At 41.5% G+C, this 19,098-nt stretch overlaps 1 protein-coding gene across 35 annotated transcripts in view; it reads right to left on the bottom strand.

The window, feature by feature from the left end:
* TPK1 (thiamin pyrophosphokinase 1) overlaps positions 1–19,098 on the bottom strand; it is a 329,004-nt gene that overhangs the window by 181,306 nt on the left and 128,600 nt on the right. For 21 of the 35 annotated variants that reach the window (XR_013946707.1, XM_080580495.1, XM_080580515.1 and 18 more), the window contains one exon: positions 17,241–17,372. The exons of 12 other annotated variants lie outside the window; for them this stretch is intronic. Coding sequence is in view for 20 of the 23 variants with exons in the window: in XM_080580495.1 (XP_080436621.1) it covers positions 17,241–17,372 (132 nt within the window). In the remaining 3 variants the exon portion in view is untranslated. Of the gene's footprint in view, positions 1–17,240; positions 17,373–19,098 lie in introns of those variants that run through there. 2 more of the 35 variants (XM_080580511.1, XM_080580514.1) reach the window with 2 other exon arrangements.

Raw genomic sequence — 19,098 nt, 5'->3', positions numbered from 1 at the left:
CACTGAAGTTACTTTTTCAGTTGTCCTCTGAGAAAAAATGAAAGTCCTCCTGAAGATTAATGGAGAACTACATTTCATTGTAAGCAAAAACACCAACTAAATCCTCAGCTGCTAAATACCTGCGTAAGCTCAGATGCCAAACAAGTTGGCACCAGTCAGCTATGGCCAGTCAGCCAGTAATAAACAGGAGTTTGTAATTACATGCTGATGAAAACGCACAGAGATTTTTGGACCACTCCCACCTTCAAATTCAGCTCTGTGAGCTCAGGAGGTGAGGCACACCTGCTCTCTCGCTAAGGTAGCGATGGCTGGTGTGGTTCACACGGCAGCAGTTTTGGGGGATCCCATCACCCTTGTTTTTGGCAATACAGCTACCTAATTTCCTAAAGCACCACCTCCCTTACCTAGGTCCATGATGCAGAGGCAGTTGGTGAACACAAACTCCTCTCAGAGACGTGGGATGACAGACGGGTCTAAGTCCCCAAAAGTGCCACGCTGCAGCAGCAAGACAATGCACCTTTTTTGGGAGGCTGGGCTGAGCAATCAAACAGTCATTTCTTTTCAGCTGCTCTCCTGACTGATGATGGTAAATGGAAGGGTAGAAGTAACGTGGAAAGATTCTGAAGTTTTATAAGATTTTACAAAATTCAGGTTCTGAGATTCACATTTATTCTTTATTGAGTTCAGGCATTATTAGGTATGAGCAGTTTTACCCATACCTTTCTTTCACAAGTTGGGCAAAACAGTTTACAAATGCAGCTTTCAGATGTTGATGTACTATGAAAGAAAAAACCTAACATAATGAAAATTACTTTTAGAGCACAGAAGTAAGAAATTAAAACTACAACTTACTGGTAAACCATGCTGTCCTACATTATTATAACACATTTGGCCACTAAAATCATTCACTTCACAGATAGTAGAGTGTGAACATCAGAATCAGCTGATTTACAATGCTGGTTGGGGGAAAAAAAAATCTACATTTGGACTGACAACTTGTCTGTGGACCTGTGCCAAGATCCTGCCTAATACACTTGAACATGCTGAAATATTAAACCCCAGAAGCACAAGAATGAAAAGAGAAATTCTGATGAGCTCTTAAACAGGGTCATGAACACGACTGTATTTCTGTTGGTGCTACTGAAAGAAGTGAAATATTGCGGCAGCTTTTCCTGTGTGAAAGCAGCAAGGAAAGACTGTTCGACTCTGACTAAAAATGTGATTTCTGCAGAATCATGAAGGCATCACCCTCCTGATGAAAAGTCCTTTTCAGTGTTTCAGGAATGCTATCAGCCTGCTCAGAACCGCTCCTGAGATGTATTATGATCACATATATGCATGGCAGTGCTGACCACTTAATCCCCCTTCTGTCATATGCAAGTTGGAGAACAAAAATTACACTAACACCCAAGGGTATTTTATAATAGAATATGAAATAAAATAATAAATTTGCATGTAATTTTGGCTTTGTCTTGTAGTACTGCATTATACACCAAATATTCCTGGCCTCTCAGTCATTACTATTTAATTATGACAGAACACCTTTCTTTCATACTTAATTAACCTTTGAAAGGAGTTTGTGACCTTGGGACCCTTCTGCACACTTGCACCACGCTGTTAGAATATTGCTCTGCCAGGAAACATTTCCTTTTATGCTGAGGTTTAATGAAATGCAGAGGCTTTTATGGGGAATGCATGAGATACGAGAACCCTGCATGTGGTCACTTAATAAACAAGAGCCAGAGCATATAAATTAGAATCATAAATTGATACTAAATTAACATTAAAGAAAACTGTGAGAGTTTCCCCAGAAGACATTACAGAAAACATGATCTCTAATGTTCTTCCCTACTGGTTTGACTTTGGGGTATGGAAAAGGAAGTAAGGAAACAAGGAGGGATTTACCCATGTAATTCTTCTCTGTTTAAGCCCCATGAAGTGTAGGTGCCCCCCAAGCCCAACCACAGCACAGGCAGTTCCAGTACCTGTCTTTGTCAGAAACTGCTGTTCAATTTGAAACGCTTTGACTCTAAAAGGAAATCAGAGAGCAATAACCTTCTTTACAAGATGAGAGAAGCACGGTGCGTGCAGCCACTTCCATTACTTTGCTGCAGAGCTCAGGATGATGGATCAATGTTGGCCCCTTGGTGCCAATCAGCGCGGTTGCTTGCAGAGTGGGCGCAGGTTCAGCGGCTCACTTGCCAGCAATGTTAACTCTTCAGAGCGGGTTCTTCATCATCCCGAGAATTCCCTCTGAGAGCTAACACCCCCATCAATCCATACATGCTCTTCACGCAGTTCCCTCGTGTATTAAGCCACCCCAAACCCACCTTATGCAGTTTTCTTTTTTTTTTTTTCTGAAATGAAACGCATCTGAAAGAAGAGATATTGACACTCATGGCTGTCAGTTTCTTAATTAAAAGTATTTGTTGTCAAACCTCACAGATGATGTTTTAACAAAAAAATAGCACTGAATTGTTTACTGACTCTTCCTTTCTCAGTTGTATTTTTGGAGCAGTTTTCCCTTCCCTCACCACTCAAAATACCTCAGTGCATACAATTCCAATCTGATCCGTCAACAGCATTTAACACACCCGCTGCAGCATATAAAATTAGAAAGCATCAATCCTCCCACAGATACTGCTGGAACTTGCAGAGGCAAATCACATTTCTTGTCTTTACTACTGTAAAGCCTTCCTTTCTTTCTTATGACAGAATAATGGTTGCTCCTCTGGAATTATTAGCCTGGTTTATTCCAGACACTTTTTTCCTTTTTAACTTTATTGTTGAAAACAGTTTCACTCCTTTTCCATCCAATTCCTTGTTCCCTATTTTTCTCCCCGCCAGCCCCCTCAGGCTTTTGCCAAGTGGCTGTCACCTAACCTGCTCATCTCTCCTAAACACCGAGGCAAAGCCCTGCTGCCAAAGAGCCAAAGACAGTTCCAGTTCATCAGCACACAAAGACCATATGCTTTCAAGCCCTTGAAAAGTAACTTTAACTTCTAAGAGAAGACAATCACAGGCACAGCTCTCAATACTCTGGCCCGCAGCTGAATGCTAAAAAAACAACAACAACAAAACTAACAAACAAAAAACCCAACGCCACCAAACAACACAACAACCTAAAAATCCTATTACCCTCATGCTAACTATTTTGAGCTACACCTGAACACTAGACTCTCTTTTACACGGAAGAAAAAGATGGAGAAAATCCGAAGAAGCAGCATTTTATCTGCTGACATTGTTTTATACATTAGGCACTCTAAAAATATATTTTTTATAACCCTCTGATTCTTATCAATCTTCTTTACTGGCATCATACTAGCTCTCTCCACAGTAATGGGATAATCCAGTCTCCAGCTGCAAATCCCTAATACTGTTTTCAGTTAGGCAGTCACCCTTTATCCATAATGTTTATAATGAATAAATGAAGGGGAACAGCTACATGATTATCTACTGCTTCTATTATTTTTTACGTGCCAGACACCTTTTACACAGAGATCAGAACACTTAAAGACACACTGAAGGAGGTATGGAGCAAATGGCATATGTGCGTACTCTGTCTGATCCCAAATACCCTCTCTGCACACTCCCCTTAGCCACATGATGTGCATACCTTGAATGGGCCATCCAGCTTCATTTCAAAAGAAAGAAACTTCTTCCAGATTGAATTTCTTAACAACCTGGGAAAGCCAGGCAGCTTAAGGGTCAGCCTGTGTAGGTGGGATATCCCTCAACAGTTACTAGTCCAAGAACAATTTGTTGCTATAGGATGAATTCAATTCCTGGTGTTACCACTTCTAAGACTATGCTAAGTACTTTGATCGCTGTGTGGACACCGCAGACTAATTTTCAATACAATAAGCAATAACTGTTTACAGCTATTGCAAATGCTGAAATGATTGAAATCAGAGTAATAGATACCCAAAGACCATTTGCACAGCTAAAAGTTACTTTTTTAAAGCACAAAAGATAAAAAGTGCAGCATGTCCCAGGAGGATCGGGTAATTGAAAAAGTAGCATTAAGCATCTCATTATTGCTCCATTATTTTCACAGCTGTTGGGACAGTACAAGGTTGATGAAAAAATTGGATCCAGCAGTGGCACTTTCCCTATTAAAAATCAACATGGGGAAGTGATGTGACGTGTAAAGCATTAATCACATTGAAAGGGTTCAGGACACTGTATAGAGGGGGTGTAACTGCTTACACCTCTTCCTTCCGCAAAAAAGGAAATGCACAGGTAGTGGAAGCAGGGATGCGTGGCCTGGGAAGAGTACAGGGATTCTGCAGGGATGGGATCAGGAAAGACATGGAGAAGGCTGAGGTACTCAACAACTTCTTTGCCTCAGTCTTCACTGCCAGCCAGGCTTCCCACATCTCCCATTTCCCTGAACCTGTACAGGGCTGGGGGAGCAAAGTCCCTCCCACTGTAAGTGAAGAGCAGGTTCAAGACCACCTGATGAAACTGAACAGGTACAAGGCTATGGGGCCTGATGACATGCATCTCAGGGCCCTGAGGGAACTGGCTGAAGGAGTTACCAAGCCTCTCTCCATCATATTTGAAAAGTGCTGTCAGTCAGGTGAAGTCCCCAGTGACTGATACATCACTCCCATTTTAAAAAAGGGTAGAAAGGAGGACCTAGGGTACTACAGACCAGTGAACCTCACCTCTGTGCCTTGGAAGATCATGGAACAGATCCTCCTGGAAGCAATGTCAAGGCAGATGCAGGACAAGGAGGTGATTCAAGGCAGCTGGCATGGCTCCACCAAGGACAAATTGTGCCTGACCAATCTGGTGGCCTTTTGTGATGGAGTGACTGCATCAGTTGACAAGGGAAGACCAACTGATGTCTCCCTGGACTTCTGTAAGGCCTTTGACATGGTCCCACATGGCATCCTGATCTCCAAAGTGGAGAGATATCGATTTGAAAGTTGTACCATTCAGTGGATAAGGAATTGGCTTGAAGGCTGCACCCAGAGAGTGATGGTCAATGGCTCTGAGCCCAGGTAGAGGCTGGTGACAAGTGGTGTCCTTCAGGGGTGTATTTTGGTACCAGCACTGTTTAATATCTTTATCAATGATGTAGTAAATGGGATTGAGTGCACCCTCAACAAGTCTGCAGATGACACCAAGCTGAGTGGTGCAGTCAATACACCAGAAGGAAGGGATGCCATCCAAAGGGACCTGAACTAGCTAGAGAAGTGGGCCCATGTGAACTTAATGAGGTTCAACAAGGCCAGGTGCAAGGTGCTGCACCTGGGTCAGGGCAATCCCAGACACGAGGACAGACTGGGAGAAGAACACACTGAGAGTAGCCCCGCAGAGAAGGACTTGAGGATTCTGGTAGATGAAAAGGCCCAACATGAGCCAGCAGTGCATGCTTGCAGCCCAGAAGACCAGCTGCATCCTGGGCTGCATCAACAGAGGTGTGACCAGCAGGTCAAGGGAGGTGATTGTCCCCCTCTGCTCTGCCCTTGTGGGGTCCCACCTGGAGTGCTGCATGCAGGTCTGGGGCCCCCAGCACAAGAAAGATGTGGGGCTGTTAGAGCAGGTCCAGGGGAGGGCCACGAAGATGATCAGAGGGTTGGAGCACCTGCCTATGAAAACAGGCTGGGAGAGTTGGGGATGTTCAGCCTGAAGCTGAACAAGAAAAATAAAAAAGCTCAAGTTGCATGGAATCAGTTTCCCCTCATTCACCAAGTGCATTTCAAAATCCCAAACAAAAACAAAACCTAATTTCTAGCAGAATCTGCATGTAGTATGCCCAAAGAGATACTAGTGAGCTTTGTTTTCTCTCTCTCTAGAATAAAAGACAAATTTCAGCCATGGTGAGTTGCATTCATCCTCATGTTAGGGTTCTTCCTAAGTATTATTCATTCAACTTTTTTTTCCCTTCCATTTAGCAGTCAGTTTAGTTCAATAAACATTGTTAAACAAAGGAATAAACCAGGAAATCAGTCCAAAGCCAATAAAAGCTTTTTATCTGAATGCACTTTGTCCTTAATCCATTTCAGTACTTTCTTTATTATGCAGTATGTGCATCTGTACTTATTTGAAATAAAAACAATGACTGCAGGATAGATGTGCATTTATTCCAAATGTGTTCATGATGCAATTATGTCTCACACCGGACAAGTACTTTGGTGGTATTCTGAAATTACCATCTAGACCTTCATCTACTGCTCTTTTCTCTGAAGTTCTCATGATCACTAGCCCTTGTTCTGACGGGAGACATCATCATCTCAGATGTCTGCTGGAAATTCAGTACAGCAGAGAGGAAATAGTCTAGGAGATTCTGGAACATGTGGAGGATAACCTCTTGAAACAGGTGGTGAGTGAGCCAACTATGAAAGATGTCCCACTTGACCTGATGTTTGGAAACTGGGAAGAACTTGTGTGTGATGTGATGGTTGGAGGCTGCCTTGGGCACAGAGAGCATGAAATGATGGAGTATTTGGTCTTTAGTGAAGTCAGTATTGAGATTAGCAAAACTGCTACCTTGGATTTCCAGAGGGCAGACTTTGCCCTATTTAGAGAACAAGTTAATGGGGTCCCTTGGAAAGTGGTTCTGAAAGGTAAAGGAGCCTCAGGAAGGCTGGACCTTCTTCAGGACATCTTAAAGGCACAAGAACAGGTAGTCCTGATGTGACAAAAGTCAAAACACTGCAGGGAGAAGCCTGGATGAACAGAGAGCTGCTTCTCAAACTCAGAAAGAAAAAGAGAGCTTACGAACTCTGGAAGGAAGGGCAGGCAATTCCAGAGGACTAGAGACCTGTCATCAAGCTGTGCCGGGAGAAAATTAGAAGGGCCAAAGCCCAACTGGAACTCCGTTTAGCTAGTGCAGTAAAAGACAAGAAAGAATGCTTTTAGAAGTACTTCAACAGCAAAAGGAGGATTAAGAAGCCTCTCCATCCTTTATTGGTGGTGAAGGGAAATGTACTGATGAGAGATGAGGATAAGGTTGAGTGTCATCACATGGCACATAGGGGACAACCATGTAATCAGAATCAGCTGGCATGGGTTTATGAAAGACAGGTCCTGCCTAACCCAATCTCCTTCTATGACAAGATGACCTGCTTAGTAGATGAGGAAAAGGCTGTGGACGTTGTCTACCTGGATTTACCTACAAGTGAGAAGATGTGAGGCAATGGTCTCACATTGCACAAGGGAAGTTTAGATTGGATATTCGGAGGAATTTCTTCATTGAGAGGGTAGCCAGGCACTGGAAGTGGTGGAGTCCTCAGCGCTGGAGGTATTTAAGGAATGTGAAGATGTGGCACTAATGGGTAAGGTTTAATGGTGGGACTTGGTAGGTCAGGTTGATTGCCTGATGATCTTGAAGGTCTCTTCCAACCTAGATGATTCTATGAGTCTAAAGTTCACTCTTCCGTCTGTACCTTTACAGTGCTAACATGTTTGTGAGGTGATTATATTTGCAATAGTGCTTACAAAAAAAAAAATAAAGTTGTAAGCATTGTGTATGGCATACAGCATACCCTCACCAAGCTAACTCTGGTTTCAGAAATCATCCTAATGCCTTCAGTGCGTATTTCTGCCCAAACACTCTTAGTTTCTTAGATGGGCTAATGAGCTAGAGCTGAGTGATGTGCCAATATTAGTCTAGAGGTCTGCAGAGACACCAAAACCAGTCTGCAGATAGACTTGCTCATACAGAACGTCCCACACAGCTAAAGAGGCATCATTAGACAACCCCAGTGGACCTTCATTCATCTCCATTTATTTGAAGGTTACTCTCTGTAACCTTAGATCCTGTCAAACTCATGAGTTTCACATCCTGCCACATCCCTAACTGCCAGATGATCAGACATCATTCTGCTCAATTATTTGGAATTGCTAGTAGGTGAGATACTTTTGTACAGCTCATGCCATTTCCAACAACCTTTTGAATATCTTTTTACATCACTACCCTTGTATTTTCACTTGTTACCCAAATGATCTTCTCTGTACTCTCTATCATTGACATTCACTGTGCTCTTCCAGGACATTGCCCCAAACATTTTAAAAGTAGTCTGCATGGCAGACAGGGACAGCAAATAATCGATATTTTTAAATTCAACTAAATCAAGGGATTAGAAGACTGTTTTTTTTTTTAACCCTTTTTGCAAAAATAAAGCCTAGATTGATATCTAAACAAAGGAGGTAGTATGTGGCTTGCAGATGTGTGTACATAGATATCTACTCACGTAGGAGCGCTGATTTTATGTGAACTATGAGTTGAAGGATTTTTGAGCTTCACTGAACATAAATGTAACCAAAAGCAGCATTGGAGGTACCACTGTACACATTATCCACCTCCTTGAGCAAATTATTTCTGATAGCACCAAAAACTAGCTCTACAATCTCTTGAGGCTCTAACTTTGTACCAAGGATTAATCCCTGTGTCTTCAGTTATGAAATCTGTAGAGCTGCCTGGTAACTATACCCAGTCCAACTGATCAAATGCTGCTCAGCCCTTCATACGGTTAGCTTTACAACTGGTTCTGCAGTTTTTGTTCCATGGTTTGTCCTCTTCAAAACAGGCATGGGGTACTCTTAACCACTCGGCAAGAAAGGAGACATTATTTATATCTCATTCCCCTAAATAGTTAATTTGAGAATTTAAGTATAAGCCTCTCATTCTCATTTATCAATACTAATAAGTAGCCTTGATCATAGTAAGAGGGCATAGTTTCTTGTTCTTGATAGCGTTTTCTGTGAAAACAACTGTGACTCAGAACACTTTAAAATGAAAAGCTGAAAGAGTCAATTTGTAATATGAAAATGCTCTTTTGGAATACAATTAGATTTAAAAACAAATCTTAGCAGAGGAACTGGGGAAATAGTTTAAAGATAAATGGATTTGTATTTTAAAGTTTTATTTCTCATTACATTCTAGAAAGCATAAAGTTGCCCCCCCACCTTTGCAAGCTACTGGCTTCACTAACACTAAATTTAAACAGATTTGAAGTGTATAATCATTTGTTCTCAGAATAAAGGTGCCCATTTGAATGCAAATTGTTAAAAGTCAGAACTTCAGGCTTTCACATATTTATAAAAAGAGAGCAGAGCCTACTGGAAAAAGAGAATTGGAAAGAAACTCAAGAAGTAAACAGCCAGAATATGTTTACACTTCAACAATCACTAATAAGTTTACTGAAAGAACATTTTAGAGACAGCAAAAACTAATCTGAATAATTATCTATGAGTGTTATTTGTGTTCAGTCCCTTTTAAGTAATACTTGGTAATTTGAAGTCATCTGGAAGGGACTATACCCTCTCTCTTCCCATTTTCATTATGTGAAAAAAAATCTACAAAATTAACAGGTACCGCAACACTGGTAACTCTTCCCTAAATCTCTGAAGGGCAACAGTACAGATCAGCCAACCTCAAGGTCATTTATTAACATTCATTTTAAGGCATTTATAGCATATGTATTTTTGTGCTCCCAGGCCGAACACTGATCTGTCTTCTTGGCCTTCCTCTCAGTCTTAAAAGAGTTTCTTTCAAATTTAAGATCACTCTTGCCATGTTCAATATAAAGCTCGTATTTTAAGTTTTAGATGGTGAGTACTATTGCTGCAGATCCAGATGAGCTTGAGACTTATAAGAACTTCCAACTTTTGCTTTGTTTCAAACAAGGTAAAACTCCCCCTTCACCCCGAAACACTTGTAAAAAGTATCGGTCCATAAAACTAAGCCTTGCCTGCCTAATACTTCATTTCTATCGATATTTAGAGATCAAAAAGAAACACGGGCATACATTTCACCCTAGCACTACACACAGAGCCAACTTTCCCTGGATCCTGAGAATTGCTCCTTAGGCACAATGAACCAAAACACTATAAAGTGCAGGAGTGCTCCTAGGCCAGCTCAGGACTCTTTGCTGAGCTGCTTTTTCCAGTGGTGACTCAATGCACAGATATTTTATCGCTATGAAGTTCTAACTTCTAGCATCAGGGTGGTCATAAATGATTTTTACCATGTCATAAAGCCAGAAATCACCCAGATGGCGATGACATTCCTCTACTTACAGTACACTAGAGGCCCAGATGCAGCTATTTGAAGAAGCTGAAGCAAGACAAACCTTCTGATTGAGAGACGTGGGATTAACTGAAGGTGTCCCTATATTCTCCTTTCCTCAGCCACTTTTTTCCCTATTTTTTTTTCCAGAATTACTGTTCTGGACAAATTATGACCCTTTATTTTACTGGTTGGCAATTACAACTTGGCTTATGTGCTCTTACTGGAACAGCACAGTTTTATGGGCAGAGCACCTCACTGCCAGCCAGGAGACCTGGTTTCTAAGTTACTCTGTTTTGTGTTTGCTGGTCACTCCATCTCTTCAGACTTGTGTTTTGGTTCTTCCCATCGAGCAGATCAGGATCACTTCACAAAAGCAAAGTCTCACAGTTAGGTCTGTCAATGTGGCTAAAATAACACAATCCTAATGTATTTTTTGAATGCCTTGAGGTATCAAAATAAAAATCTGTGGATTTATGCCAAAACATGCAGGTACCTGAAATGATAATGTGGGTGAAGTCCAGCTCCAACCAGAACCTACTACTCCTTATTAAATTCCTTATTAAATACTGATTTGGGGAGCAATCATATTTATTCCCTTTATAGGCTGAATTTGTGACAAAGAATGTCAGAAACTCTGATGAGACCATGTGGACAAGGAAAGCATTTTAACCCTTCTTAAGGGCTCATGTCCTCATTTTAAGACTGACTGAATATCAGAGATGATCTGGTAACTCACTGGATGACATTGAGAAAAGTAGTAACAAAAAGTTCTTTACTTACAGTTTTCTTTTTTAATCAGTGGACGGTATTCTCACTTTTATTCAGGACAAAGCCTGGTACACCTGCCTCTGACACTTGTTAATTCAATGAATTCATTTTGGAAATGGCATTCTGATGTTCTACCTAGTTTTCATTTGTTATTTTGTAAAAAAACGGTATGTCCTGTCCTAAAGGTGTAACTTTCAGTTTCCAGAAACAGAAAATAATAATCCGGCAATAAAAGAAACAACACATGCATGTTTCTGTGACATGTATACTTCAATGATAAAAAGCTAGTTGTTTCATAGCTTCTGTAAGAGTATCATAGAATCATAGAATATCCCCAGTTGGAAGGGAGCCATAAGGATCATCAAGTCCAGCTCCTGGCACCGCACAGGTCTGCCCAAAAGTTTAGACCATGTGACTAAGTGCACTGTCCAATTGGTTCTTAAATTCAGACAGGGTTGGTGCAGTGACTACATCCCTGGGGAGCCTGTTCCAGTGTGTGACCACCCTCTCGGTGAAGAACCTCTTCCTGATGTCCAGCCTATTTCCCCTGCCTCAGCTTCACACCGTTCCCGCGGGTCCTATCATTGGTGATAATGGAGAATAGGTCACCTGCCTCTCCACTCCCCCTCGCGAGGAAGTTGTAGACTGTGATGAGGTCCCCCCTCAGCCTCCTCTTCTCCAGGCTGAACAGGCCGAGTGACCTCAGCCGCTCCTCATATGTCTTCCCCTCTCGGCCCTTCACCATCTTCGTCGCCCTCCTCTGGACACTCTCCAACAGTTCAATGTCCTTTTTGTACTGTGGTGCCCAGAACTGCAAACAGTACTCGAGGTGAGGTATGTACTCGAGTACTCGAGGTATGATGAGACTACGCCTTTTTTCTTAGCGAGGTCTAACTTCTGGGAGTCACAACAGTAGACAACAGTGCAACCTCCCCTCATTATTACTTATAAATATTAATATAGTATACAAATTCCATCTTGAATAGCAAACATAAGAAATTCAACATAAATAATTTTGTCTCAATCAAATTCTGATAATATTTATAGCACTTCATTGTGTTTTTTTTGTTTGTTTGTTTTTGTTTGTTTGTTTCTTTTCTTCTTTCTTTTAAAATCAGATAATAATCTGCTGCTTGATTTTCAGGTTGAGGGGATGGTGGAAAAGCTCTTGTCCAGTTTCTGTTATGGCTTATGGAATATAATAGTAACTACAATTAGAATCATAGAATATCCTCAGTTGGAAGAGACCCACAAAGATCGAGTCCAACTCCTGGCTCCACACAGGACCACCCAAAAACCAGACCCTGTGTCTGAGAGCACTGTCCAAATGCTCCTTGAACTCCAGCAGGCTCAGTGCTGTGACCACTGCCCTGGGGAACCTGTCCCAGTGCCCGACCACCCTCTGGGTGCAGAACCTTTCCCTAACACCCAGCCTGACCCTCCCCTGTCCCAGCTCCATGCCGTTCCCTCGGGTCCTGTCGCTGTCCCCAGAGAGCAGAGCTCAGCGCCTGCCCCTCCGCTCCCCTCGTGAGGGAGCTGCAGGCCGCCATGAGGCCTCCCCTTGGCCTGCTCTGCTCTGGACTGAACAAACCAGAGGACCTCAGCTGCTCCTCAGATGTCTTGACCTCTAGGTCCTTCTCCATCTTTGTAGATCTCCAAGCAACTCCAAGCAAACTTAACTCTAAAACAGCTTTTACAGATGCTTCCACAGGTGTCTCCTTCAAAGTTATCTCCCCATGGTGTGATCTGCAAAACACTGTACTTCTGCCCCTTCTAAAATTCTCAACAGAATCTGAATTATGGCTACATAACTCCCAGATTTTTCATTTATAGCATTGGATGACTAAGTGAACAGAATTAAAGAACTATAATGACTTAATCAATAACTCCAGGGAATACATACTCCTGGTCTGACTTTATATTGATGTTTAATATCAAGAGGAACTCAGCAGTAAACCTCGTTCAAAAGCACCAGTCATTTTCACCTCTCATCATTTCTGTGATCATTTGATTCAGAGACCCAATAAGCTTGATATACTTACATAGCTTAGTGATAATATTGCCCTAGTACTTTCAAGAAATACCTACTATTACAGGAAGTTAATCTTAGCTTAAATTGAGGACTGAATCTATGTGTCTCTCTTGAAAGGATTTTTTTTTTTTTTCAAAATAAACTCTGAATTAGGAAACTTTGAACTACAGAACACACGTCTACTGGAATAAAAATGTATTTGAAAATATAAACTTTTGAGTGAAAGTAATTGTATTGAAGATATAGATGAAAAAAGTCGAAAGGTATATGATTCTAATATACCTTGATATTGAGAATTTCTGATCTGCACTACCTAAAACAAACATATCATGCAACTCCAAATGGACTCATCTTTTTCTTCTTTCTTTATTTATGGCTGGTAGCTTTCTAGGATTTAAAGATGGATCCCAAGTCAGGTGTATCCTAAAGGAGCAGACTGTAGATAGGGAAGGGTTTTCTGGACAGTCCTGATAAATATATTAAGATAAACTCAAGATCCTGATTTTGATCTTTAAAAACAGTTACAGTCTTTGGGTCACGCAAAAAAAAGTCCGATGTAAAAGATTTCTTTAAGCCATTTGACAAATAAAGCACTACCTCAGCTCACAACATTCTTGGCTTTTAGACTGTAATCCCTGAATTCAAAGAATTATTCACCACCAGCAGCAACAGAAAAGCCATTTCAAGTAGATTTGACCCTGATGTTTTGTAGAAGCCAATATTATCTTTTTTTTTTAAACATTACAGAAACATATCATTTTATCAACATTAGTAAAGAAAAAACATCACATCTCACATCCTCTCCAAAACATACAATGAATAGATTTTAAAGACAAGAAAAGGTCATTGTACTCTTCTAGTATAACTCCATACAAGGAAAATATCATCCAATGTTTTCTGCATCAGTGCCCTAAATTTTGCCTGAATATAAAATGGCTTAAAAGCAACACCCAGTTTAATCTGAAGAGTTCAAGCAAAGAATTCCTCTCAACCCTACATTAAGCTACATCAATGGCTAATTACCTTCATAAGTACCCTATTTCTAATCCAATATGGAACATATTGAAGTATATATGAATTTCTCACTCTATGATCCTATTAGAGACCCACATTTCCACAAGTAGAAGGTTATTCAGGAAACAAGACATAGGATCTCATTTTACTCATGAGCATTGCTAGATGCTTCCCCACTGTTTCTCTTTTGCTTGACAATATTAACGAAATTACATATTATATAATTATTTTAAATATTTATACACAATTATATAAAATATTTACTAAAATATTTACAAAATTATAAATATTTACTAAAATATTTAACCAAATTTGTTCTTAATGTTCAAATACACATGTAGAGCTTCTTAGAGCTGCCTTGCTGCACGTCTGGTTCAGAGATGAATTATATAGTAGCAACTGGATTTCCATGCATCACTGAAGTTCATCACATGTATGTTTTATATTTAGAAAATGCTACATCAAAATACACAATCATTTCAGCTTCACTGCTACTCTTATACTTCATGCGTTTCACAGAAAGAAAGTGGATTTGTAGCATAAGTGATATCCTTAACCATTGCAGGCACCCCACCTCATGTCGCACAGTAAGATACAGAATCACAGAATCACAGAATCACAGAATCATCTAGGTTGGAAGAGACCTCCAAGATCATGTAGTCCAACCTCTGACCTAACACTAACAAGTCCTCCACTAAACCGTGTCACTAAGCTCAACATCTAAACGTCTTTTAAAGACCTCCAGGGATGGTGACTCAACCACTTCCCTGGGCAGTCCATTCCAATGCCTAACAGCCCTTTCGGTAAAGAAGTTCTTCCTAACATCCAACCTAAACCTCCCCTGGCACAACTTTAGCCCGTTCCCCCTCGTCCTGTCACCAGGCACGTGGGAGAATAGACCAACCCCCACCTCGCTACAGCCTCCTTTAAGGTACCTCTAGAGTGCGATAAGGTCGCCCCTGAGCCTCCTCTTCTCCAGGCTGAACAATCCCAGCTCCCTCAGCCGCTCCTCCTAAGACTTGTTCTCCAGACCCCTCACCGGCTTCGTTGCCCTTCTCTGGACTCTCTCGAGCACCTCCATGTCCTTCCTGTAGCGAGGGGCTCAAAACTGAACACAGTACTCAAGGTGCGGCCTCACCAGAGCTGAGCAAAGGGGGACAATCAATTTCCTAGCCCTGCTGGCCACACTGCTTCTTATGCAAGCCAGGATGCTGTTGGCCTTCTTGGCCACCTGAGCACACTGCCGGCTCATATTCAGCCGACTATCAACCAGTACTCCCAGGTCCTTCTCTGCCAGGCAGCTTTCCAGCCACTCATCTCCCAGCCTGTAGCTCTGCTTGGGGTTGTTGTGCCCCAGGTGCAGGACCCGGCACTTGGCCTTGTTGAACTTCATACATTTGGCCTCAGCCCATCGGTCCAGCCTACCCAGATCCTCCTGCAGAGCCTTCCTACCCTCGAGCAGATCGACACACGCACCTAACTTGGTGTCGTCTGCAAACTTACTGAGGGTGCACTCAATCCCCTCATCCAGATCATCGATAAAGATATTAAAGAGGACTGGCCCCAGTACTGAGCCCTGGGGGATGCCACTAGTGACTGGCCTCCAACGGGATTTGACTCCATTCACCACAACTCTTTGGGCCTGGCTATCTAGCCAGTTTTTAACCCAACGAAGCGTACGCCAGTCCAAGCCACGAGCAGCCAGTTTCTTGAGAATGTTGTGGGAAACGGTGTCAAAAGCCTTATACACTGCAATACTAAACCAAATACCAGAAAGTCAGTATTCCTATGATAGGATCTTCTTTTCTTTTATAGAGCCCATTGCTCACCACTTTGACCTAAAGCTCTTAAAGTTGCAAAACTTGAGTACACAACAGATTTGACATCTCTCTGGAAAACAGCATCTGAGACACAAGTACTAATGATTGTTTTTACAGGTGCCAATACGATGATAGGTTTTGATGCATCTTCACCTTCATATACCCCAAAGCTAGTGACACAGAGGTTAATCGATGCCTTAAGATTTAATCAGAAAGTGTTGAGAAAGATGTTGCTGTAATGTGATACAGATAAGCAAGGACCTAACTCTGAAGTGGATAACAGTGCTTCATAGTGATTCGAAGAAATACACAACAGGGCAGGAAAGGCAGACAGAATAAGGCAGAGCAAAAAAAGAACAACATAAAGATCAGTAACTCACCTTTAACTCTGATTAGCTGCAAATGTTTAGCAATCAAGAACACTTTAGCAGTAATCCTTATTACTAAGTGGGAACAGATGTTAACAAAGAAAAAACAGTAGTCTAAGGAAAATAAACTCTCACGGTTAGAAAGTTTATTAGGTAGAAAGAGAGAAAATAATAATATAAAAAAGAAACAGAGTACAGGAGTCAGTCTCTTCCCTTCTGCCATTCCACTGTCCCTGACACAGACAGTGCCCATGGATAGGTATGTCCAAAGAAAAAGTTCCTTCGTTTTCGGTTTCTCTTCCTGCCTCTCCTGCTCTACAAGGTAATTTGTTTTTAACACACCACTGAGAAAAAAACAGCATGATTTCTCCTCATAAGTAGTTACCAGAATGAAGGGTATCTTGTTACTCCTCTGCCACTTCCCCTCCCCAATAATTGGGATTCAGATTACTTTTCACATGAATTTATAGGCAAAACAAACACATCATAGAAATGACATGCACACACACCAAAAAAAAGTAAGATGTGTAACGTTTTATATACTTCAATCTCATGACCTACAGATCTAACCTCATGAACACATTGCTAATCCAGTCTACGCTGTGCTATGGAGCAGAAAGGTGAGAACTTCCTTCACTTGATTGGAAGAGGTGAACCACTCAAGCACAGAACCAAGTCAAGGTGCTGATGGATGGCGCAGAAACCTATTCATCATTTTTCTTGCCAGTAGATGACAGCACAGAGGCAGGAAGCAGTGAGTCTTTAAATCTACACTTGCTGCTTTTCATTCAAAAGCATAGGCTGACTTGACCCAAGAAGCAAGTTAAAGAACTGTTCACCATTGGGTATGTCTCTTGTGGAGCCTCTTGTCCAGCTTCAGCCACAGCACTTTAAGACAGATACAGTATCTCTTAATTGTCCTAATTGAAGAGAGGCCAAGAAGAGCAACAAAATGGTGACCTATATGGGAAGACCAAACAAGCTGTGTCTGTTTTAGACTAAAACAGAGGAAGCTGGATAGGGGTGAAGGGATTCCCAGTAAAAGATTTTTTAAGAACCGGCTACCTAGACATGTCAGAAATGGAATGGTCAGGTTTGTTTTCACCCTGAGGCAAGGAAAAAGATGGATAGATCTCTTGAGTTCATTTCCAGACCTATATTTTTCTAGGAATTTGCAATGGACCTTTCAAAATACCAACAATTTCACTTACCTCCAAAGGAAGAAACCCCTATAAGAGTCCCAAATTGCAAGCTGTCCTTTTCCGAGAATGTTATTATAATTTCTTCTGATTCTAAAAGATTCTTCACACTGCCAGAGCAGCAGAAAGACATCTCAGGTGTCACTGAGAATCAAGCCAAAAATATCAATCAAGTTTTTTATTCAAATCTCTTGCAAATAATAATCTCTCTAAAATTAAAGGACTACAGTTTTTTGGTTTTGATAAAATACAATTAGCTATCAAGACTTTGAATAAAATAGAATTTTAAACAGAAGGTTATGGCAGCATTAAAAAAAAGATTAACATGTCAGTAGAGTCTGAGCAGACAGTTCTTTAATAACACTGGACAGGGAATTGTAGGGAAAATGCTTCATAGAAGTAAATGAATATTCTTTCCAGCAGAGTGATATCTTTAAAGACAAAAATTAAAATTATGCAGGTCTTTTTTTTTTTTTTTTATTTCATAAGAATCACTTTGAAGGTACAATATACCTACTACCCAAAGCAATTAAGAGGAAAAGAAGAAAGACAGAGAAAAGAAATACTCCAAGGGCCAAGTACGTAAGACTGAAAGAACTATTCAGCCAAGGTATAATAATTCATTTTCCCCTGAATTATATTTATTTAATAGGAATATAAAGGTGTGCAGAACAGATGAATGGGTTACAGGAGAAGTTAAAATGAAAGCTCTAAAACGTTGCTTCTTTTCTGCCTTTGTGTCTCCTTGGAAAGAATCACCATTATCAAAGAGAACCGCTTGCTGCAAGTCAAAAAGATTTCCATTTGTATTCAAGATTAAGGCTTGCATGGCTCTGCAAGCAACTACTAGGAGAAGAGAAATAGATTATGTAAGGGATACACATAGTATTTAGTAGTGCTCAACAGTTTTCAGTCTGGGTGTTAGCAGTCATAGATCTCAGACAATAAAATTCTCACAGGTGACCAATTTTAAGTTAACTTCCATTTGAACACTACAGTCTTCCTCTCTAATTCTCATCTTTGTTTTGAAGGACAGGAAGATACATCATCTTGAATAATATATATCTTGTAGCTACATCATTTACGTGGATTTCTGTAAGGCCTTTGACACTGTCCCACATGACATCCTGATCTCCAAATTGGAGAGAGATCGATTTGAAGGGTGGGCCATTCAGTAAGGAATTGGCTTGAAGGTTGCACCCAGAGAGTGATGGTCAATGGCTCTGAGCCCAGGTAGAGGCTGGTGACAAGTGGTGTCCTTCAGGGGTGTATTTTGGTACCAGCACTGTTTAATATCTTTATCAATGATGTAGTAAATGGGATTGAGTGCACCCTCAACAAGTCTGCAGATGACACCAAGCTGAGTGGTGCAGTCAATACACCAGAAGGAAGGGATGCCATCCAAAGGGACCTGAACTAGCTAGAGAAGTGGGCCCATGTGAACTTAATGAGGTTCAACAAGGCCAGGTGCAAGGTGCTGCACCTGGGTCAGGGCAATCCCAGACACGAGGACAGACTGGGAGAAGAACACACTGAGAGTAGCCCTGCAGAGGGGGACTTGAGGATTCTGGTAGATGAAAAGGCCCAACATGAGCCAGCAGTGCATACTTGCAGCCCAGAAGACCAGCTGCATCCTGGGCTGCATCAACAGAGGTGTGACCAGCAGGTCAAGGGAGGTGATTATCCCCCTCTGCTCTGCCCTTGTGGGGCCTCACCTGGAGTGCTGCATGCAGGTCTGGGGCCCCCAGCACAAGAAAGATGTGGAGCTCTTAGAGCAGGTCCAGGGAAGGGCCACAAAGATGATCAGGGGGCTGGAGTACCTCTCCTGTGAAGAAAGACTGGGAGAGCTGGGGCTGTTCAGCCTGGAGAA

The sequence above is a fragment of the Anser brachyrhynchus genome, assembly GCF_964034855.1.
Source record: "Anser brachyrhynchus genome assembly, chromosome: 2".
Classification (NCBI taxonomy): domain Eukaryota; kingdom Metazoa; phylum Chordata; class Aves; order Anseriformes; family Anatidae; genus Anser; species Anser brachyrhynchus.
The sequence above is the reverse complement of the archived record's forward strand: the minus strand, read 5'-3'. Positions and strand labels throughout refer to the sequence as shown.